At 45.9% G+C, this 23,361-nt stretch overlaps 1 protein-coding gene across 15 annotated transcripts in view; it reads right to left on the bottom strand.

Annotated features, from left to right (window-relative positions):
* The window catches only part of Phactr1 (phosphatase and actin regulator 1), a 438,973-nt gene that overhangs the window by 28,550 nt on the left and 387,062 nt on the right, over positions 1-23,361 (bottom strand). For all 15 annotated transcript variants that reach the window (XM_075969812.1, XM_075969805.1, XM_075969815.1 and 12 more), the window contains 2 exons: positions 13,473-13,720; positions 11,729-11,885 (listed from right to left, as the gene is read on the bottom strand). In XM_075969812.1, the coding sequence (XP_075825927.1) occupies positions 11,729-11,885; positions 13,473-13,720 (405 nt within the window). The remainder of the gene's footprint in view (positions 1-11,728; positions 11,886-13,472; positions 13,721-23,361) is intronic.

The following is a 23,361-nucleotide window of genomic DNA, read 5'->3' on the forward strand; positions in this document are numbered from 1 at the left end:
AAAACAGACACAGCCAAAGGGGAAAGGAAACGTGTGATTGTCTTCCAGCAAAGGTTTCTTGACAAAGGCGATGTGGAGACATAGATTTGGCACATGGGTTGTAATTCATGAGCTCCCAGGTCAAAGGGAGACAAAGAAGCTGGGAAACTATCTCCTTGAAGCCTCAGCTCTGGAGAGCAACCACAGAAGCCACAACAGCTTACTTGAGGCCAATTGTTTTGGTTCCCCAATGCAAAGTGAGGTAGACAGCTGCTGGGCAATTATGGTGGTAGTTTCTAAGCCCCATCGAAAAGGTGCCTCCTGCTGGGTCCTTCACATAGAATTGAGAAGGTTGAGCATGGCCAAAGAGAAAGGACCAACAGTGGTTGTGTGAGCCTTTCCCAATCCTACAGACATAGGTGACAACACAGGATGGAAACCTTGGTTCGCATCCTTTTCCCGCATCACCCACAAAGACAGCATCTGGAAGATGCTATGCTCTCACGCCCTGGTTTTTCTCATTTGTCCTGCACACTGTTCTGATCATGGAGTACTTCTACACTCACACCCTGTGCTGGGTGTCACCTCCCAGTGTGACGTGCAGTCTTTGGCTCCTTGCTTGCACATTGGCCCAGAGGAAGACTAGCTACCTGGTGGCTGTGCAGTCAGAGGAGAGCGGTCGGGGTGTGGCTGCAGCTGTGAGCTCCTCCCCTGGGGGCAGCTAAAGGATTGGGTTATGGTGGGTTGCCTTGGCTACAAACTGGCCTTTCAGGGATGGCTTAGCTCCTCTAGCCACGTGTCCTTTGCCTTAGGACTTGGCTGTTGACAAAACAAAGGTGACGGAGAAGCACACAGAAGTCTCAGGTTTTCTTCTTAAGTCCAGTTGGCTCCTCTAACAGCGCATTTGAAAACCATACATCAGTGAAAAGCTTACTGTTCAGAAGCGCTTCACAGTCTTACAAGTAGCTCGGTCCTAGCGTACTCATGATGCCAATTTATACTTTAGTTGACATCTATGGCAATGTAAAGCTTTAAAAAAGAGTTTTTTGTTTCTATGCATGAGTGTATGTTGTGTGTGTGTGTGTCTGTGTGTGTATATGTGTATTAATGTATACAAAAATGCCAGTGTCCAAGGAGATCAGAAGAGGATGTCATTGCCAGGAGCTAGAATTCCAGGTATGTGTGAGTAGCCTGATGTGGGTGTGGAAACTGAACTCAGGTCCTCTCTAACCACTAAGCTGTCTTTCCGGTCCAGCGTTATTTATTATATGTTGGTTTGTTTTGACTTCTAGAGGCAGCCTTATTGTATCTTTGCTCAGATGAAGTTTTACACATTTGTGGTTGCCTTCTGGGGACTATCTGAGCACAACCCAGCACGCACTGCTCCTGAACCTCGTGCTGTGTGATGAGAATCAGACCTCACAGGCAATGGCCCCTGACGGGGATGCTGATTAAAGGCTATGCACCGAGAAAGCAGGCAGAGGGAGAGCAGGGACAGGTGCAACGGGGTAGCGGCTGCCAGGTTGAGCTGCTGTGATAGGGTGGGCTTTAGAGCCAACCTGCCACCATGTTTCCCGCTAAGCAATGGCAGTGCTAACTAAGCTGAGCACAGAGACAGTGCACTGACCAGGCTTCTCGGGGAAGAATGTGCATGAGGCAGGCCCATGGGTTCAGTCAAATCTGGCCAGGGCAGTGGTTCACGATGTCTCAGTGGCACATTTTGTCTTGGCATCTTCTAAGAGGGAACTTGGTGACAGGCAAAACAAGGAAGATAATAATAAACAAAAGAAGGGTAGAATTTATGGGAGGCAAACCTCTTTTCACTACACTGATTACTGCCAATGCCCACAATGTATCTGTAGAGCCTTTGCATTTTGAAAAAAAAAACCTATTGTTTTAATGATTCAATGAATATAGATCATCAAATTTTCATGGTCACATTTCCTAAAATAAAAGTGTGCTCACTTAGACTTCAAAGAATTTGCTTTGTAGAATTCCAGGGAGAGCCATTTCTAATCATTTTTTATCTTTGGATGCTTTTTCTATTTCTCTTGTTTATATATTTTTTCTAAACATTGCTATTTAGCTTGGCGTACACACTCTCAAGGTTATTATGAAAACCCTGGCATTCTAGGAGGAATGAAATGAACATAATGTAGACAGATAAAATGAATCGCTCCCATTAGCATTTTGTGTGAGATGTAGGCCTTTTGCCAGGGAACAAAATTGCACAGGGATACATGAGAAAGAACCAAGGTGCCAAATTCCAGCTGCATCCAGTTCTGCCATCTAAACACTCAGTGCTACGTGCAAGCTCTGTTGCCGGAGCTGGGAAAAAATCATTCCCATTAAAGTCAAAGCCAGCCTTGGTGAGTGACAGAGAAAGAAAGGGCACTACAACCCTCTGTGGTGACAGGAAACGCCCTCCCCCCAAACCTCCAGCAAAGAATTCTGTTTTGGGTTATTTGATACAAAGTCTCACTATGGCTTGGCTGTCCTGGAACTTGCTATGTAGACCAGACTGGTCTTAAACTCACAGAAGTTTGCTTAAAGGTGTGCACCATCCAGTCTGGTCAACAAAGAATTGTTTTTGCCAAGACAGGGTTTCTCTGTGTAGTACTGGATGTCCTGGAACTCACTCTGTAGACCAGGCTGGCCTCGAACTCACAGAGTTCTGACTGCCTCTACCTCCCGAACGCTGGTATTAAAAGCGTGCGCCACCAGCAGCAGCTAAAAAGTTCTTAATACATACAAATGAACACGTATTACTTATCTTATAGAAGACAAAATCACTAGCATGGGCCACTTCAAATGAAGGTACCAGGTGGAGAATCCTCTAGATACCTTGACCTTTAAAGTTATTATTATGCTTTCCTCCCCTGTAGTGTTGGGGACTGAACCCAAGACTTTGGGTATGTGAGGTAACCACTCTATTAGTAAGCTGAACACTTGGATCTGGCCTTCACAAGTATTCTAGTGATTTTCTCCCTTTATAAGGGTTAGTGTCTGACTCAGCTGGGACGACCCACTAGCAATCTACTTGAGGAGATGTTGTTCACTTACGCATTTATTTTATGTGTTTTGGCTAAGCAAGATCTGGTAAATGTGCCTGGGAGAACTTACACTGTGAAGAGTTCAAGGAATTGCTTTTTAACAGGTCTTTGATTACAAGAAATAGTTCCTTTTTCCTTCCTTTAATCTTACTACTGTGTGAACTTTGTCAGAAGCATGACTTATGCAAGCCTTGGTTTTAGCTGTAAAATGAAGCGTATTAGATACGGTAGCAAACATTAGTTTTAAAATGCTATAATCCTATCATTCTATCAGATACTGAAGAAGCCTTCAAAGAAATTGACCAGTAGTTGTCTACCATGCATAGGCACAGCCTCACAGAGGTAACCTTTCAGAATGGACTGGTCTGACGGCTTCAAACGAGGTGTCTGGCAGGGCTGCCTGGCGTGCCTCGGCATCCTCAGCACTTGGGAGATGAAGGCAATGGGTCTTGATTTCTAGACCAGCCTGGGAAGTCAGTCTTGATATGCGGTCAGCTAGTCAATAGAACAGAGTATTCAAGACCAGCTCTGACTCCAAAGCCCTGGACTGGTCTTTTCACCGTCACTGTTTTCCTCCTGTGTCTGGGTGCTTTGGAATTAGCTTGTTAAAATGCACGTTTTCCACCCTCCTTGCCTTTTCGATTCTAAGTTTGGGGTAAGCCCGAGACTGTCCATTTCTAGCAAGTTCTCAGGGAAGGCTGATATCACCGGCCCAAGGACCATGCTGCAAGGACCATGACACTGGACGTCTTGCACTACACAGGCCCACGTGACTTAACTGAGCCCTACTGTCGGGGCCCTGGAGCTTCCTGTTCGTTAAGGACAGTGTGATCCGATACACTACAAAGCTCATTGAAAGCACTGGAGGGAAACACAGTGTTTTACTTTCTTTTTGCTGTCTTGTTCCTCTTTCTTGAACGCCACCACCCGACAGGGTTCCTACTAAGTCATAGGTGCCTGGGAAGAAAATTTTAACTGCCAATTTGCTCTAACAGATAAACCAGAAAACAGTGGACCTAGGGATTGGGAGGTGCCTTTCTTCACTGTGGATGGTGTCTAAGATCCATTAGCCCAGTTTCCTCACATAGAGAGTGAGAGTTCTGGTGTCAGCCACCTTATAGAGGTCTGATGAGGAAGATCAGATAAGATATTGATTAGGGCACACCGGGGCAACAACAAAAGGTTTTCAAGCCATACATCTCCAGAACCAGAACCCTGAGAGTTGTCTCTGCATGTGGACTGATCTTACTTTTATCTAGCCACGTAGTTGAAGGGTCAGAGGTTTTCCTTCCTGCTATGTGCTAAGGTGAAGAATAAGTAAGAAAGATTGCCGACTGATAAGAGAGATCAACTCAACAGTGTTTGGGAGAAAAAAGAATTGAGAACTAATGCGGGTTATAATGGCTAGTCTTAGAAGATTCCCCTTAACCCATCTCCAGAGAAGTCTTGAAAATGAGACCAGAAAAACAGCCCAGAGGAGTCTACCAGTCCCTTTGGTCTGAAGTCAAGTGCAGTTGTGTGCCCTTCAACCTGGTACCCCAAACTTCAAATGTGGCTGGAATAACCAGACGTTAAAACAATAAAGCCATGAAACTGAAGAAGAGAAGACCCACAATCTCCAGGGATGGCCCCTTTCTTCTGAAAACCTTGCAGTTTTGAAACACAGCTCCATCTGTTCTCAGTGGTCAGAGACAGCTCTTCTGCAGCCCACCCTGACTGCATCACTGAAAAATGCACAGGCTACTGGGGCAGCTGTGGGGCACAGCTGCAGAGTTCCAGTGCTTGACAGAGATGTGGCTTTGTTCCCCACCATCCTGGGTGTGGCTTGCAGACGACTCCCCTCCTCTTGGGACACAGTCATGCAGACAGACACACTTGCAAATGGGTACACATGCGTGCACACACAGTCGAGAATCCACCCTTCCAACAGCCGCCAGATCGGTCTTTACCACGTGCGTCTCAGTAAGAAGCTGTAGGGGAAGGGAAGGAGAAGGCAAGCATCTCCGCATGGCTTTGGGGTGTTCACCCACCACGGGTCCTGGGATAGACATCACCCAGATCTCCACGCCAGAACCTTTATGTGCTAGGTGCCTTTTGTCAACTTGACAAACTAGAGTCACTAGGGAAGTAAGAATCTTGACTGAAGAATGCCTCTATTAGATTTGGCCTCTGGGCATGTCTTTTGTGACATTTCCTTGATAAATGATTAATATGGGAAGGACCAGTCCACTGTGGGCAGTGCCACTCCTGGGCAGGTGGTCCTGGGCTGTCTAAGAAAGAAGGCTGAGCAAGCCATGAGTAGCAAGCCAGTAAGCAGTGTTCCTCCATGGTCTCTGTATCAGAAGACCTTGGAGCTGGAGTTGTGGTATGCTATATGGGTGCTGGGAACTGAGTCTTGGTCCTCGACAAGGGGAGCCCATGCTCTCAACACCAAGTCATCTCCCAGGCTGAGGTCCATGTGCTGTTAACGCAAATGCTGCGCAGTAAAACACTGCCGTTGAGTCAAGCTCATCCCGATGTGCTCCCCTTGTGAAGAGTCACCATGGTGACGGGCCTCTCAGGTTCATAAGAGGTCTTGGAATCCATGGACCACGTCTACCCAGTACAAGTCAGTCCCATCCAGCACATCTAGTACAAATCACCCCCACCCAGGCTGTGTGAATCTAACGGTGCCCCGTTCCCATTCCTCCCTTGCTCCTCGAAGCACATTTTCATTTTTGCCACCTCCACAGCCAAAATAACCACAACAAAGATGCTGCTGATGAAGAGGGCACAAGGATGAACGCTCTGGGCCTTCAAGGGAACAAGTGTAACACTTATGGATCTATTGTCCTCCCTTCTTCCTCCCAAGTGGGATTCACAGTGGTGTGTACCCAGGGACACTAAGTTCAAGCTGAACTGAAGCCATAGACCCTCCTATTTTTAGAAAGTGTTTCTGCCACAGAAGAAATTATCTAGCCTAGGGTGCTGCTAGCTCACACCTAGCATTCATCCTTAGGCCCCAGGCAACACATTGTTTGCCACTTTGGAGGTAGGTGCTGGAGTGTAGGACTTATAGCATCAATTTTACCAGATGATAAACACTATGAATGTTGCATTTAGAAGTTGGGGTTGCTGTATTTTATGGCCTGGGCTCTGAGCATAAAAAACAAGTTTCAATTTTCTCCCTTGAATATTGCATCATGACTTAAAGGCACACGAGCTTTAGTATGGATTATTTTATATGCTGCTTATGGTGAAGATACAGAAGACTGTCTGGAGCATAAACCAGAGATCTGGGATGCTTTGTAGATGGGATATTATTCAATCTTAAATAGGAGAGAAATGGCGAGGCTTCATGCAGAAAACCAGAGAACTGTTTTCCCATCTCCCATATCTGGTTTGCCGGGCCCCTTTGCAAACACAAAGAAGGCAGCTCCTCAGGTCATGACAGTGAGCCCTTATGAAGCAGTTTTCAGGGAGAAATGAACTTTTCCCATAGGGTGCTAAGTCTGCCCTGACCCTTGGTGCTCAGTGCTTACTTCTATGGCTTTGGTAGAGATTTAAGCTGTCACCACCGGGAAGAGTTCTAACTCCAGCTCCTAACTCCTGGGCTGGTGAGAGGCAAGGATCAGAGAGTAGTGCGGCTCTGCCAGCCGACATCTTTATCTAACGTACACACCTCCAGCTGACACCTGCCACTGTTCTCAGACTCTTCTGACTGAATCCCTGAAGCACAGCAAGTTAGAAGTGATATTGTTTTCAGGAATATGGAATGACATCCTTATGATGACTTTCAACAAAGAATACCCAGGTCAGTCTGCACCCTTCACATGTTAACTTGAATTTGCTACAGATGCACATACAAACAGGCTTATGTTTGCATTCCTGACACAGGCTATTCTTGTGTAGTTACCACATAAACATGGTAATGGATTCAGAGGCCTTGTGGATACTAGGCAAATAGAACATAGCTGCCAGGTCCAAGATAGAAACCAAGTGGTCCAGGGCTGAGATAGGGATCTCGGGCTAAGTTCAGGCTACAGAAATACCATTTGGTATATAAATAGCCATGGGGCAGAGAAATGTCTGTCACTGGCCATGGCTAAAGATTTGGTTCCCCTCTGGTAGTATTGTTGGAGATATGGAGAGACAATGGTACCGCTGAGAGGTGGATCTTAGTGGGAGGTTCTTAGGTCATTTAGGGTGTGCCTTTAAGGAGAACTATGGGACAATTCTTTTTTCTATTCTCTATGGCTGCCACGAGGGGAGAAGCTTTGCTTTCCCATGTGCTCTCTGCTTTGACGAGCCTTCCATTGTGTGCCACCAGAGCCAATGCTCCTGGGCCAATGGACCACAGTCTGAAAACTCACAAATCATTTTGTCATCTTATTATCTCAGGAATTTTTCTTGTAGTAGTGAAAAACTGACTAAAACCTGGCATTTTTATCTTCATAGTTCACATTTTTTCTTTTAGAAGAGACAACAAAATAGCCTTTTATTTCTTCAATACAACAGGAGGCTTCATCTCAATAGTGAGGGCTCCTTAATGTAAGGGGCTTTTCATCCTACCCTAGCTCCAACTCTCTCTGCTGACCATCTTGTAACTGCCTGCTTCCCTTCTATACAATATCTCTCTGTCCTCACATGCACTTGAGGTCATGGTCCCTTTTCTAGAGCTGTTTTATGCTTCCCTAAGTATCCTTGAGATGAATTCTGTATTCTACCAACTTATATGTTGAAGCCCTAAGCCTCAGAACCTTGGAGAATAAAACCAAGGTCTTCTATAGAGGGAACCGATTCTGCACAAGGCTATTAGGATAGGTTCTAGTCCAACACAGCTTCTGTCCTTTTACAGATGAAAGCCCACCTAGGGAGAATGCCACGTGGAACTGAAGGCAGAGATGGCTGTAAAAACAAAATCAAGGAACTGCCCCAAATTTCCAGCACACTAGTGGACGTGGGTTGAGTAGGGGAGAGATGAATGGAAACCGGCAGAGCCACGGGCTTCCCTTACCCTGCAGTCAGCCTGCAGGAGTCAACCCAGCTTACTCTCAGACTGCCAGTCTCCAGAGCTGGGGACAATATGTTTCTACTGTGTAAACTACTCAACTGGAGACACCTTGTCACAGCACCTCCAGCAAACAGGTGCTCCTCATGGCTTAAACCGAGCCAGCGTCTTCCTTTGATCACGGGGAAGATAAACAGGCAAAGGTCTCTAGCAGGGGCCATGTTCAGTGCAGGGAAAGGATCCTATAAGGAGAAAGCCCCTTTCCAAACTCAAACATTCCCCATTCCCAGAGCTTCTAACACAGGTGTGTCCAGTTACAAGTATGGCCTCTCTGTGTCTCCTGATACTCTGGTTGGTGCTGAAAAAACTTCTGGTCAACCATGATGGCAATGAAGCAGGCAGTGGATCTCTAAATGGGCGGTGGTGTTTTTTTGTTGTTAAAAATTTACATTTATTGTGTGCGTGTCGGGGGCAGGGGACATGCCGAGGTATGCAGAAGGAGATATAAGAAGGCAGTTTGTGGGAGACAGCTCTCTCCTTCAACAACGTGGGTCCTCGGGATTGAATTCGGGTTGTCAAACTTAGCAACAATCGCCTTCACATGCTGAGCCATTCCACTGACCTTGAGGAGGTATTTTAAGCAAGAAGAGAGAGGCAGAATGTTCTAGCCCTCATCTACTGCCAAGATGGACGTGGAATAGACGCTCCTGTGGTTACTGTGAGGCCCCTTGCTTTCTGACTCTTCACAGGTTTCTCTCCCCATCTGATCCAAATGGCACGGATGACCATGAGCAAGGCTAAGTCTGTGGATTCTCTGTTGGCATAGCTGGAATGCTGGCAGTCCCCCAAGAGCCTGGGGGCACTGGATTTTTGTGGCCAGAGTCAGTTCATGTTTCAGTGGTTTAGTTCCTTTGTTCCTGACAACCCCACTTGGCAGTGGTCCCGAAAGTAGTCATTTCAATCAATGAGCCCCACCCCACTCAAACTAGAAACAGAAGGGAAGAAACATGCTATCTTTTTCTCAGGGGACCACTCTGACAGGGCACCCTACCTATGAACTTTAAAAAGCTTGGCTCTATGTCTCATTTTTTATGGTAATGTTCCTGAAGTGTTAAATTAGATTCAAAGTTAAAAAAATTGAGTCGTGGGAATGGAACATCACGTCAGTGAGGAGATGAAGAGAAGCTGGTTCTTGAAGAAAATATAACAGCTAAGATTTCACAGTCAAGGTGACCTCTTCCTAGGGATCAAGTTCCAAGCTCCCTAGAAGACACCCAGAGAGAACGTAGCATGGACTTCCACACGGGGGTTGGTCTTGGTTGGAGGGAGGGAATGTCCCGAGGTCTCTATAGTCACTTGACTAGGGACTACTGGGGTGAAAAGTATTGCTCACATGGCTTGGATAAGAGACCCATAGACCAATGGGTTTTAAACATTCTTATCAATAAAAGTCTCAGCACGTCTCCCGCATGTGCCATCTATGTATGTATGTATAAATGTATATATTCATGTATCTATCTACCTACCTAGCTAATTAGATAGGACTGAATATAGCCTAGGTTAGCTTTGAACTTGCTATGTAGTCAAGAATGATACTTTGAACTTCTGATGTTCCTACCTCCAGACCTCCATCTCCTAAGAGCTGGGATTCCAAATGTGTGGCCACCATGCATGACTGTGTGTATACTATCCATTTATGGTAACAATTAAACAGGAACTACTTCATGAATGTGCCAAGCCATTAAAATGAGGTATAAATGAAGAAACTGAAAATAAGGAAATAACGAAAGTAGAAGTTCTACTGTCTCTCGCCCACGCCCCAGGTGACAGGCTTGTTCACGCCTGCCCTTGTTGCACTATCCTGGAACCCTGAGCATCTACAATGCGTACCTTCTCGTCCGTGGTCCCATCTCTAACTTCTCCAGCCCTGGCTGACTCAGTCACTTATCATCAAAGGAATCCTGATGATTTCTCGACTGAGTCAGGAACGGTTTGCTCCAAAGTGCCTGCAAGGCAATGCTACCGGAAGTTGCACTGGTGACTTTCCTGTCCCCGGGACAAGATGCCTGACAGAAGCAGCTAAGGGGAGGAAGGGTTTCACTGGCTCCAAACTACAGGCAGGGAAGCACTGCTGAGGTCATGGTTGAGGGCCTCTACCTTGGAACTCGCCCCATCGAGGGACTCCTCCCATTGTGGGACTCCTCCCACCTCAGTGGAGCAGGAAGCACAGAGATGTAGCTGGAACTAGGCTATGACCCTCAGCAACCCATTCCCTACAGCTAGGTCCCACCCACTCTAAGCCTTCTGCAACATTCCTAAATAGCACATCACCTGGAGACCAAGAATTCAAACACTCGTATCTGTAGGGGATACTTTACACTCAAACCCTAACGAGAGAATAATAATCATGCTTTTTAGGTAGACACTGTACTTCCAGCCTGGAAGGTTCTGCAGAAACTGACTCAAGACACTCGGTTCACTGTCCCTCAGTTATTTTGGGGTTGTTGCACTTTTTTTCTTATGCTATTAAAACCATCAGGCTATAATAAGCTTCCTTTCCTGCTCATCTTATGAGACAAACACCATGGTCGGTCTTCAGTGGCTCTCATAAATTCCCAGCAGTATTTATGTTTTGGAAAGGAAGAAGTGTTGGAAGAAGGAGAATGTCTTGGACAAAGGTTTGAATACGGAGAACTTTCCAAACACGGACAGCCATATCTCTTGCCCTTCTGAGTTTTATGATCAGAGTATTATGGTGGTGGGATGTGGCTGTGTGGCTGGGCACAGTTTCTCCTTGGGAAGATGATGACACACACACACACATACACACACACACACACACACACACACACACACACACACGCACACACACACACACACACAGAGGTAGTAAGATAGCAAGTGCATAAGAAGATGTATATATGTCGTTCTCATGTTTTTGTTCTCCACATTAGAATATTGTGTTATACAAGGCCAAATCTTATCAGCATTGACTATTTCACACATCCCTGTATCATTACTACAACACCGTCCAGGAAGAAACCAAGTTAATCATGAGAAAGAAGCTATATATAGTAATATGCAGTAATGGAAAAGTAACCAAGACAGTAACTAAAGTTCTCTAAGCCTGATGTCCTCAACTGTAAATTGAGCATTAACAGGCCTATTTTACAGGAAATTCAAAGAAAAATGATTTAATATATGTAATATGAAATACTTAGAAGCATGCCCAAATAGCAAGCATTTAATAAATGTTACCCATTAACATGTAAAGTTAGACTTAAATGACAAACCTACCACAAGAATTTAAGATATTACTACAATACAAAGCTACACCTATGTCTTTAATAACCATACATACAACATTCAAGAAGCATCCTAGAGTAGCAATGAGGCATCACTACCAAACATTTGACTGCATAACAGAAGAGTGTGCTTGCTGTCTCCATAGTTAACCAAACCACAACTCCTTACATACAGTCCTCCCCCTTCTAACCCTTGAATCAAGGGAACTCTCCAAGATTTGACTTATTGAAGGGGAGAGACTACAAGCAATCTTAGGGACAAAATAAGATGCTATCCACCGGCTTTGTAAGTAAGTTGCTAAGAGACACCAATGAGCAGGCTGGAGATGGAGGCTGTGTATGTCTACTGTAACCACAGAGCCTGTCCTGGGGTCAGCAGGGAAGGAGGGCTGCTTTCCTACCTGGTGAGCTTGGTGCCAATCTGCTGTCTGAGCTCCAACCTCTCCTCATCGGTCTGTCTGGGGAGGATGTTCTTCTCTTCCAGCTCTCGCTTGGAGGGCCTGTTGCTGAGTTTGATGGCTAAGGAGTCCTTCCTGCAGACCTTCATGGCCAGAGAGCCTGTGGGAGGGAGATATCAGTCAATTAACAGAGACATCCATCCACCTAGATGCCCATGAGGCCAAGCAAGGTGGGCTAGGAAGCAAAAGGAGGGAAGACAGACGCTAAGGGCTTAATACCCAAGAACACTGAAGTCCGAGTCCCTAGCACTGCTGCCGCTTGGACTTCAGTCACCTCACACAGCGTGGGACACATTGGGAGGGAAGGGCAGCCTGTGACTGGGTCTCTCCCTTCAGAAATCCCCAGCATGTGGTAACATCACAAAGGGGGACAGGACCTCTTTGCTGTGTGGTGCCAGGAGAGAAGAGGAGCAGGGATGACAGGGGTCTCAGCAGCTAGGAAAGACCTCACAGAGGAGGGTTGCTGCCAGGGCACCGGACATGCTCACAGGGGGCAGGCTTGTGGGAATCCATATCTGCATATGGTCACTGGTGACATGGACGCTAGGAACCCTCAGGAGATAGACAAGAGCAGTTACCCGGAGTTCAGGACATACAGAAGGAGGCGTTAATAACGCTGTGTGGTCAAGGTGGGGCCACTTGGGGTGAGAGCAGGGTTGGAGACTGGGATTTGAGCAACAGTCTGAGATTGCTCTTTTTTTCGAACACCTAGGTTTCTGAGCACCCAGGTCTGCTATACACCTGTGGCTTCAACTAGATGATTTTGCACGTTAGTGAGGAGCAGGAGGTATTTTTGTGTAGCAGTCAAGAGGTTGGTACTGTCATTCAGCTGGTGGAGACCCTGGAGCCTGCTATTCACACCGCAATGCTCAGGGCCACCTTCACAGCGGAGGGTGATGTGATCCCAAAAGCCAACAGTGCTAAGCTGAGAAGCTCTGGCACAGAATCTTCTACTCTCATGCAATCGACTTGGCGGCTGCCCCTTCCACTGGTGGGTGTTTGCAGTCTCTGAGAGCATCTCTATGGTTCTTCCTTCCCCAACATCTCCATTTACCAGTAAAATGGGACCATGTTGATGCCCCGAGAATGTTTTAAGATAGAAATATGAGAACACGATCTTAGCTCATTGTTGGGAACACACTATATAGTCAACAAACAGCAGCTGTTATGATAAATTCACTTTTATTAGCTCCAAGTCAGCTATAGCTATCCTAACACCATTAAATCTGTTATTTATGGCCGGAGTGATAGATTAGCAACTTGCTTCCTCTATTTCTTAAAATAGTTAAAGGTCTCCAACAGAGAGTTTAAATTCAGGTTTTCTAAAGTTGATGCAAGGTGGACTTGAACTTGAATATGTCAAATACACAGTGGCTAGGTTTACACACATGGAACAGATTTTCCAGCTTCCCTCCCCCTTGTTGTTTGAAATCAACCAAGACAGGCAGGAGGCAATACAGTAGTGGTGTAATGTGTATAGCTATGAAGCTGGATGGGTAATAGTTATTCTCTCTCTTACTATTGCTAAGGAAGCGGGGCCTTAAGAGATCACTTGAGCTGTCCTGCTAGGGCTCAGGTAAGAGCAGATATTTAGGCAGCCATTCTGCGCTGTGTTTACGGTAGCAGGCCCCCCCCCCCCCCCCCCCCCCCCCCCCCCCCCGCCCATGGAACGTCTGCCCACACATACTGGTGTACAATGAAGCATCGTCGTCATCCTCCTCCTCCTCTTCCTCCTCCTCCCGGGCGTACAGGCAGGATGAGTCTTCATAGTCGGACTCATGAGGCACATTCTCTTTATTGTCGTCGCATTCGATCACAACGGTTGGCACTTGTCTTATTTCCGGAAGGCCCATGGGTCCTGCTTTTGTGACACTGTCGCTCGAGTGCAAACCAGAGCTGTGGTAAGAAGTGGAACAGGGGACTCGCTGCTCGGAGCTGCGTAAAGAGAAAACAAAGGGAATTCACCTCCGCCAACGTGTTTCGTTCAGGTTTTGGAGCTGCTTTAAAGTTCAGCTGTCCCACTCTCGAAGGCAAAGCTCCCCTGGCAAGCTGAGCCTGCTGCCCATCCTGTTGCCCAACCTATAGCTCGTCCTTGTAGGACAGAACTTTCCTGATGGAGGCAGTAGCCTGGAATAAGAACCCTGGATGCATGGCGCTGGTGCTGGTGCTAGGTGCACAACAATTTATAGCCACTGGGTGGCGCACTTTGAACCAGTTAAAGCAGAGTTCCTCTGCAACCCACCCTCATCCTAACTGGGGTAAGGATTAACTTGATCTCAAGTGAGCTAGTAAGTGAGGATCTAGCTTTTAAAACCTATGTAGAGCAAGGCACCCCTCCATCGGAAATGGACTATGAAAAGCCAGTTCGTGTGCTAGGGATAAATTATGGTCCCATTGCCAGTGGCCTCACAGACTGCCCAAGCCACATAACTGTTACCCTCATTCGGGGGGCCTAGTTTGGTCCTATGCAGGTTCTCCCGCTGTCAGTCCAGAGTCAGTGAGCTCATACCAGCTAGGGTCAGCTGTCTCTGTGGGTGTCCCCATCATGGTCTTGACCCCATTGCTCATATTATAGCTCCTCCCACTCTTGGACTAAACTCCGGGAGCTCGGCCCAGTGGATCCCTGCACCTGCTTCTGTCAGCTACTGGATGAGGGTTCTATGATGACAATTAGGGTAGCTATCAATCTGACCACCGGGGAAGGCCAATTCAAGCATCCTCTCCTCTGTTGCTTGCGGTCTTAGCTGGGGTCTCAATACAGTGGGCAGGGGCTTGGTCCTGCCTCAACCAGATATGCCAGACTTTGTTGACTCCCCATGGGAAATAATACCCTTTCTGAGGAGTGGATGGGAGTGGAGAAGGGGAGGGGGGAGGAGGGGAGGGAGGGGGAACTGTGGTTGGTGTGCAAAATGAAAAAAAAAACCTTTTAAATTTAAAACAAAAGCAACGTAGAGCAGAGGCAGAACTGAGAGTGAAGCATGGTTTGAAATGGTCCAGATGAGATGTAGAGGAAGAGGAGAGCTGGGAGGTCGAGTAAAAGGCTGAGTCCCGTGCTGGGACATCAAGGTGGACATGGTCACGGGCCACCTAGAGGAAGGTCAGGGTCCAGCAGACCGTCACAGGGAACATTAGCCTAACTTCCTGCCCCACCCCTTGGCCGGTTTTGTAACCGGTTTTGTAAGAATGATGCTCTCAAAAATCAATGCAGATTTAATACATTTTCAAATAAAAGGATGCCTAAAGCATCCACTATTAGACAATTGGAAAATGTACGTCTTTGCAGTGTCCGGATAGAAGCTTTGTGAAGATCTCAAAGCAACTTAGAGTCCTTCTGTATGAAGCCCAGCAAAAATAATGGGAATATGGAGGTTGAAACATGTCATTGTTTCTTTCTTTCCATCCTCCCTCTTTCTTCCTTCCTCCCTCCCTCCCTCCTTCCACTTTCTCCTCCTACTCTTTTTATCTAGCATTGGGGATTGAACCCAAGACCTCACATATGATAGTCCTCTACCGCTGACACACATCCCTGGCTCAGGTAAAACTTTTGTTCCTTTTTAGTATCATCAAAAATAGAACTTGTATGCAATTGTAAGGATTTCTGAACATGGGAAACAATATACTTTTATATCACAAAGTATTTGACATTCATAAACAAATAGATTGTGAAGGTATATCAAAGCTTTACGCTAAAATATTTCATCCTACAGGAATCTTACTACGCTGTAAGAAAACACGCGTTTCCTTTGAAGCTTTCAATTATGTTTTAAGTTATTGCTGTGTCTAATTTAAATTCAATTAACTTCCTTCCTTTCACTGCTTCCAAAGGGCGGCTTTTCTCTTTGTATTTTCCACATAAGTCTTCAGTGACACAAATGGGAAATCCAGTTAACACCACATGAGCTACGATGTTCAAGGCAATGGACTAAATCAGCTTAAAAACAACAATTACTCAATGGGACAAAAATCATGTATTTACAAAAAGTGTAGTGTTTTATTAGAGATTAGTAGTTTGAGATGGCCCATTTCCCGGCTAATCGCAGAGAAACAGCAGAGAGAGCAGGAGGCAAGCAGAACACATGATAGCTGGTCTCCAGGGAGACAAATACAATGTTTAACCCCAAATTGAACTGAGTGGGCACCTTCCTGCCTTGCCCTCCAAGGCAGCATTCCCTATGGAGCAAAGACAGTAGCTAAATTCCAGCTGTGCCTAGGTATCTCTCTTGGGTGTCATGAGGTGTGGGGGGGCTAGTGGCAGAGACGAAAATGTAATTCTGTGACTTGTGTTTTGCTCCACCCTTGCCTTCTCTCTGCTTTCGTAATTCAATTAGCATGGTTCCTAAAAGGCACAGAGCTCAGGATAGACATCTGGGAGTTAGGGATGGGAAGCCGATAACAGGTGCTCTTGTTTGGTGTGAAGAAATGTTGGAAGCAAGAAAACAAGAATGCCTTAAGGCAGGCAGCTCCAAAGCGAACGCAAAAGGAAGAAGAAAAGGGAATAAAGGAAACTCAACCTTGGAGGCGGTGTGGTGGGTTTGAATGAGGATGGCCCCTATAGGTTGTATGTTTGAATACTTGGTCCCTAGTTGGTAGAGCTGGTCGGAAGGATTAGGAAGCATGGCCTTATTTGACGAGGTGTGGCCCTGGGAATGGACTCTGAGATTTCAAGAGTTCATCCCATTCCCACTTAGCTCCCTCTCCGGCTCCAGCTTGTGGATAATGACGTGAGCTCTCAGCTATTGTTCCAGTGCCGTGCCAGCCTGCCCGCTTGCCTACTGGCCCGTTGCTATGCTTCCTGCCATCATGGCCATAGATTGTAACCCTGCGGAACTGCTAAGTCCTGACTGCAAGTTGCCTTGGTCAAGGTATCTCTTCACAGCCATAGAAAAGTGACTAAGACGGGTGTGGTCTGCAATAAAGAAGGGGGCTGTGATTTCTGTGCGATCAGGGATAGAGCAGGATTCCACAGGAGAAAACCTAGCTGCATTGATGAGTGTAAAGAATTACTCTACCAGCGTTGCAAAATAGGGACCCCCTTATAGGTGATTAACAACTGCCTCAAAGAGACATTACAAACCCAGCTGGAAACTGATACTGGCAGGTTTCCTTCCTAAAGCATCTTTCATCTTTCTACCTATCGTGTTCTAGAATGCCTGTTTGCAAAAGCAGGAATAATGTTTTCCAGGAATCTATAAGAATCCATCAAAATGTCTGGGCATATTTTGCTAATCAATATCCACGCTGGGGGTGGGGAATACTGTTTGCCACTGTGATCTCAGCACTTGGGAAACTGAGGCAGGAAGAGCGAGAGTTCCAAACTCGCCTGGGCTACATAGTGAGAGCCTGTCTCCATAAATTATCTGCTGAATTATGTACTGATTATCTACTGAATGCCAAGCATATGCCAGGAAAGGTGCAGAGAGGAAGACAAAACCTGTGGAGAATCTTGGGAGGGCAAGAGGAGAAGGAAGTGAGAGGAAAGGAGGCTAGAAGGTCATCATGGGACTCCTCCTGGGGGAATCAAGACTTAGATCTGAGTCTCTATTTTCCCCATGTTCTCTCTTCTTGATATTGGGCAACCTATTCAGTGTCTGAGTCTCAACTTTCTCAAGTGCAAAATTGTGTAAATCATGCTTTTTGGGTGGTGGTGCTAGCTGACCCTGTTAACATGGCCTTAAATGAGAGCCCCCGCCCCCGGCTCCGTTAATTACAGAAACGGTGTTCCAGAAGATTTCAAAACATACTCTGTGTCCACTCTCCATACGTGGTGGGGAAATTTTCTAAAAAGCTCATGTGAACTTTGATTCCTAAGTCTTCAAAAGCAGCAACACAAATGGAAGATGCGGTTAGCAGAGTGTAAGCCAGCCCATCCATGGCCAAGAGACAGATCCAGGAAGTGCAGCATCTAACTGACATGGCCTTCTGAATGTTGCCCTAAAGGAAGCCTAGGGGAGTGGCAGTCTCAGTTGGTTTATATGATAGAGTTGCTCCATAGATTTGTTTTAAGTCAAGATGTCCATTGCCAAGGAGGAGTAAAACCCATATGTTCACTGAGCCTTTCTTCTCCCCACCTATGTATCTATGCAAAGCTCACAACAGCTACCCAGTCGGTGTTGTTGTTCTACAACACATTCCTAGCTCATCTTCATCTCTCCCCTTCCCATTTATCATTTATTACTCGTCTCCAGAAATACCTTGCCTATGTTCACAGGAGATCCCTCAGCTGTAAAAATTATAAGCATCTATCTGCCTACCGTTGTTCCCTCTGTTGTGGTTAGGATATGGAGCCCCTTCTCTAGAAGTTAAAAGCTTAGTGTCTGTCTCAAGCAGAGTTCAGAGATGGGCTTCAGGGTAAGGGACTGGATTGTGAAGGCTCCACCTTCATCAGTGGTCTGGTCCACCGTAGACTCAGTCTGCAGAGCCTGCCTATTGGGCGATTGTGGAACTGTGGAAGGTGGGGTGTATGTGGATGAAGCGGGGACCTGGGAGAGTATCTTTGAAAGCTCTCTTGCCCTAGTCCCTTCCTGGCTGCCATTCTCTCTGCTCTCAGCTTGCTATTAAGTCAACATTGTCTGCCCCATGTTCACACCCCTGTGATGTTCAGCGTTGTCTCCACTCTCAGCCATGAGTTCAGTCCACCATGAACCAAAACTTCTAACACTGGACCACAGTGTGTGCTCCCTTAAACTGTATACTAGCTACTTTTCCCATCATGATGACAAAATACTTGATAAAAACAGCTTAACGGAGGGAGCACATATTCTGGGCTCCTGGCATCGGAGGGTTTAGTCTGTTCATGGTTTCTTGGCCTCATCTGCTTGGGTAGGACATCACAGTGGTGGAGAGATTAGCAGAGGAGAGGAACTCATTTTATGGATGACTGGGAATGGGAGAGACAGAGACAGAGAGATACAGAGAAAGATAGAGATAGACAGACGGAAATTGATTTTGAATGGGGAGGGGGAACGAATGAATATGGATATATAAACACATGGCTAGCTTCTTCCCTTCCTCTTTATGCTTAGTTCTTAGCCAACAGAATAACTTAACTGATCTGCAAAGTGGGCCTTTCCCCATCAGCCCATCCTCTCTGGAAACCCCCTTACAGACACATCATAGGTCTGCCCACTCAGTCATCTAGATGATTCTAAAACCAGGCAAGTCGAAAATGAAGGTAACCATCAGAAACTTTCCCCCCAGGTATCTGTCAATAACAAAAGCTCTGCCTAGCACTTTCTCTCTCCAAGGGTGTGGGCTCCGTGATGACCAGGGGCCACATTTTACTGATGTTTGTGACTGGTGGCTAGCACCATGCCAGAAACAAATTGAACACCTAGTAGTTGATTATAGCTTCTGCAGAATAAAAGAAACATGGGCTTACTAGATATTTGGGTGCACTTGTATGTGGTTGATATACATACTCGAAGGGCATTAATTAAGAGATTTTTCTGTGATTCTTAGGAGGTCATCTACTGGTCTACTGTGAGGCTCTGAGTATCACAGGTTGGTTAGCACCTTTATCAATGGGTTAGATAAAGACAGAAACAGAATTCTCATCACATAAGGGAAAGAACTGTACAGAGAGATTAACATTTTGAACAAGACAATTCTTTGCATTGGGAACTGTCCCGAGCATTGTGGAAGATCTACCATTGCCTCTGGCTTCTACCCACTGGATCTTGTTACAGCCTCAAGAGGATGGAAAGGAAAGTATGTTCCTAAGGAGAATATGCACCTCAATTACTGTGCTCACTTTAGTAGGGATCCTGCCTGATCCCAAGGCTTGACTGTTTAGTTCGTGATTCTCTTGGTAACCATTGTCAAGGAAGATTTTTCAGGTCAAAAAATACGAAAGCATCCAAGTGATGGGACGTGCTTATAAACCCAGAATGCATAAGTCTGAAGCCTGCCCAGGAGAGACAGAGAGAGAGAGACAGAGAGAGAGAGAGAGAGAGAGAGAGAGAGAGAGAGAGAGAGAGAGAATGAACTCAACACAAACAACACACACAGACACACACCCCTGCACCTCCCCACCATTCACACGCACTAACACACCATTGATGGATATATTGTAGTTTTTTGATAACCTGCTGGTGTTTCCGAAAAAAAAAAGTCTGTCTACAAGCATTAGCATATAAAAAGCACCAGGATCCATCTCGCCCTGATCTTGCAGCTTGAGGTCAGAAAGCATCTCCCTCCATTGAACTGAGGAGGAATCAAAGACCAGGAGGTCCAGCTAGTGATTGGCCCACAACTGCTTGGCTCTATGTTCCCCTTTCTGGTACCACAACTGCTCACACAGTCAAGCACGACCTAAGACACTCGCAGAAATGTAGAGACAACGTTAGGTAGAAATACCAAGACTAATTTCCGCGTGAGGAAAGAAGAATGCCGGGAAGGGGTAGGCTATGGGTCAGCCTGTGTATAAATACGATTTCATCGCATACCAAATGCCAGAGAGTTTCAGAAATATGGATCATTGGTCCCTAACAGGACAGAGGACAGGTAGAAAAAATGAATTCATTTAAACCCGTGACAACTTCTGGAAAAAAGAACTCAAAATACATCCTTTACTCAGGAAGGCTGAGGACCCTAGCCTATTTAGGGAGTAGCTTCCTGCTGACTAAAGTCCAAGGGGAAACAAATGCTCTCATGGCGCACTTCTTATCTTAGCAGCTAATCCTGGACCACTGCACAACGTGCGCACTCGCTTTCTTAAAACGAAGCTGATGAACTGTTTTCTTGGGCTTCGGTGGCTATTTCCGTCATTCTCCAGCCTCAGGCTCTGCAATTTGTGGCATAATTTCTCACATGGTTTTGGTCTCTGAGAGGAAAGGGGCTGATTGCTCTCCCCCCCCTCCGCAAACTCTTCTTTGTAACTCACCCGGGCGAAATTACAGCTCATTCCTGCGAGAGCTTAACTTCATTTTCCATGTCATATTTGTGGGTAATAAATTTTCTCTATCCTTTGAGGGAGATGAGTATCTTCTTGGTCCGTTTTAATCACAGATGCATGCCAGAAGGCAACATCCCCTTAGAATACATTTTTCTTTAGGAATGATGTCACAGTTATCCCCTCAAACTTTTAGGGAGATGAAGGCTTTAAAATAGTGATTTTTTTTGGATGTGCACAAGCATGTATTTGTGCAGGTGTGTGTGTGTGTGCGTGTGGGTGTGTAGAAGTCACAACCTTAGCTGCTGTTCCTCAAGAGTCTTCCAGTTGGATGAGACAGAGACTCTCAGTGTCCTGCGACTCACCAAATAAGGCAGGAGGACTGCTTAGCAGACCCGAAAGATTTGCCTCTCTCTTCATTCCCAGCACTGGAATTATCAGCGTGACCTACGCCCAGTCTACTCTGTGTCACTTGAAGTCAGGTCCTCAAGCTTGCAAGGCCAAGCTATCTTTTCAGCCCATGACACCGGCTTTCAGTTTTACAACTTGCCCTCATTTCTTTATGTGTGCCATGGAGATGTTCATTAGCACGTAATTCCCCACTCATGGGTGGTAGGTGACAGGGTTTTCTATCCACCAGCCTATTGCCATTTGATGGAGACAAAGGGATGTCTGGGAGCTCTCTTGGAAGGGGACCTTCTGATGAATGACCCCAGCCACTGGCTGATATTTCCACATTAATTTCTTTATGAGTTATTAAAATAGGGCCAATATCTTAGTAATTTCCAGTACTAAATTTTTAGAGACTAGAAAGTGATTCCTTGAAACACCATGGCTATTTGAGTGGCGGGAAAATGAATATCTGAGGGGGCACCATTGTGTTATTCTTTTGTTTGTCATTTTTGCATTTGCTTTTGGTGTTTATATGTTTTTGTTTGTCATTTTTTCATTTGCTTTTGGTGTCTATATGTCCATGTTCATGTGTGTGTGTGTGTGTGTGTGTGTGTGTACATGGATGCATTCACATATATATGTGCAGGACAGAGGCTGACATTGGGGGCATTAGGAGTAATAAAAGGCTTTGTTGGCTTTCTGGGAGAAGGTAGACACACGGTTAGTGGAAAGAACTCTAGGTTTGGGTGAGAAGACCCGGGTTTATATCCCTACTGTGATCATAGGTTGTCTTTATCGCTATGAAACCAAGATAGCAATTACACCCTTCTTAACACTGCAAGTTTTGAAAAATATTTATTTACTTGTGTGTGTGTGTGTGTGTGTGTACACACCACTGCGCCTGTGTGGAAGTCAGAGGATAACTTTCAGGATTTGGTTCTTTCTTTCTAATCTGTGAGTCCCAGGGTTGAACTCAGGCTATCAGGCTTGGCAGCAAATGACTTTCCCTACTGAATCATCTCACTGGCCCCATCTGCATATTTGAGGGGACATGAAATGAGATTTCAAACACTGACGACGTGTATTTATGAGACACGTGGAGGACCACCTATGTTATTTGTGAGGTTGTTTTGAAAGATGCTCTCATGATGCCTCCTTAGCATACTTAGGGAGCAGCATGAAAATGTCCCACATGCTTATGTTTATTGCACTGTCTGGAGCTCCTTGGATGATGGGGAGTAGTCATCTGGGAGACTGAGGCTGATGGTATCTGTATAAACGCCACATGAGATTTAGGGACTTGGTGGAGAGAGTCCGGCCCTACAGTCCTACTGACTGTGTCAATAATACTTATTTCCTTCTAGTTCTGTGACCACGGACAAATACCTTGGGGTTTTCCACTCTGATATGGGAAATCACCACTTTATCCACCCCTTCCTGGTTTTCTGTAGCACAGACAGGCTCATTTAAACGTACTAAGTATCAGCATTACCTTCAACAGCCCAGAGAGAATTCACAATTCACACAAAGGCCACATCTAGGAAGCTAGGATGGGGTGCTTTATGCATATCCCTGGTTTTTATAGTTATCTGGCCAATAGTCAGAGGGCCAGTGGACACGAACCATGACCCTTAATGTCTGTTAGATCCAGGAATAGCCAAGTGCTCCATATCGAAGAGTTCTGATGTGAATGATTTAAAGATCTGATGGCCGTCACCTGTTTATCCTCATGGAGGTTAGTTATCAAGACTGTGAAAATCAGGTGACACTCAGGGTGACTACAATGCTGCTGAGTAAACCACAAATCTACGAGACTCAAGAAGTAGGTTTAAACCCATGTATTAATGGATTACTGGAACTAAAGGAAGGAGTGCAATTAGCTCAGTAGGTAGAACCCAGAATGAGTGTTCAGTTAGTGCCCAGAATGCCAGTCTGAGACACTGCAAATAAGAATTCTTCATGAAAGGACCTGAGTGATTCTTCATCATGCAGTAATCACTGTGAATTCCCGGGTGTTATACGGAAGCTGCTTTGGAAGAGGCTCACACAATACCACCCTGAGAAAGCAGCTACGTATTCTCCAGGGCAGTGGTTTCCACCCCAGAGTCCCTCAGGAGACAACTTTCAATGTCTAGAGAGAGTTTTGGTTTGACAGCTGGAGAGATGATGCTGTGTTCATAGGTGTTGTCTTAATTTCAGTTTTTCTGCCAGCCGGTTGCCTGGCTTGCCCACTGTGCAGGGAGAGCCAGCCTTGCTCACGATGAGATTAACTTGCCCTGAGACTGTATCGCAT

Source organism: Microtus pennsylvanicus, chromosome 4 (assembly GCF_037038515.1).
Source record: "Microtus pennsylvanicus isolate mMicPen1 chromosome 4, mMicPen1.hap1, whole genome shotgun sequence".
Lineage (NCBI taxonomy): Eukaryota > Metazoa > Chordata > Mammalia > Rodentia > Cricetidae > Microtus > Microtus pennsylvanicus.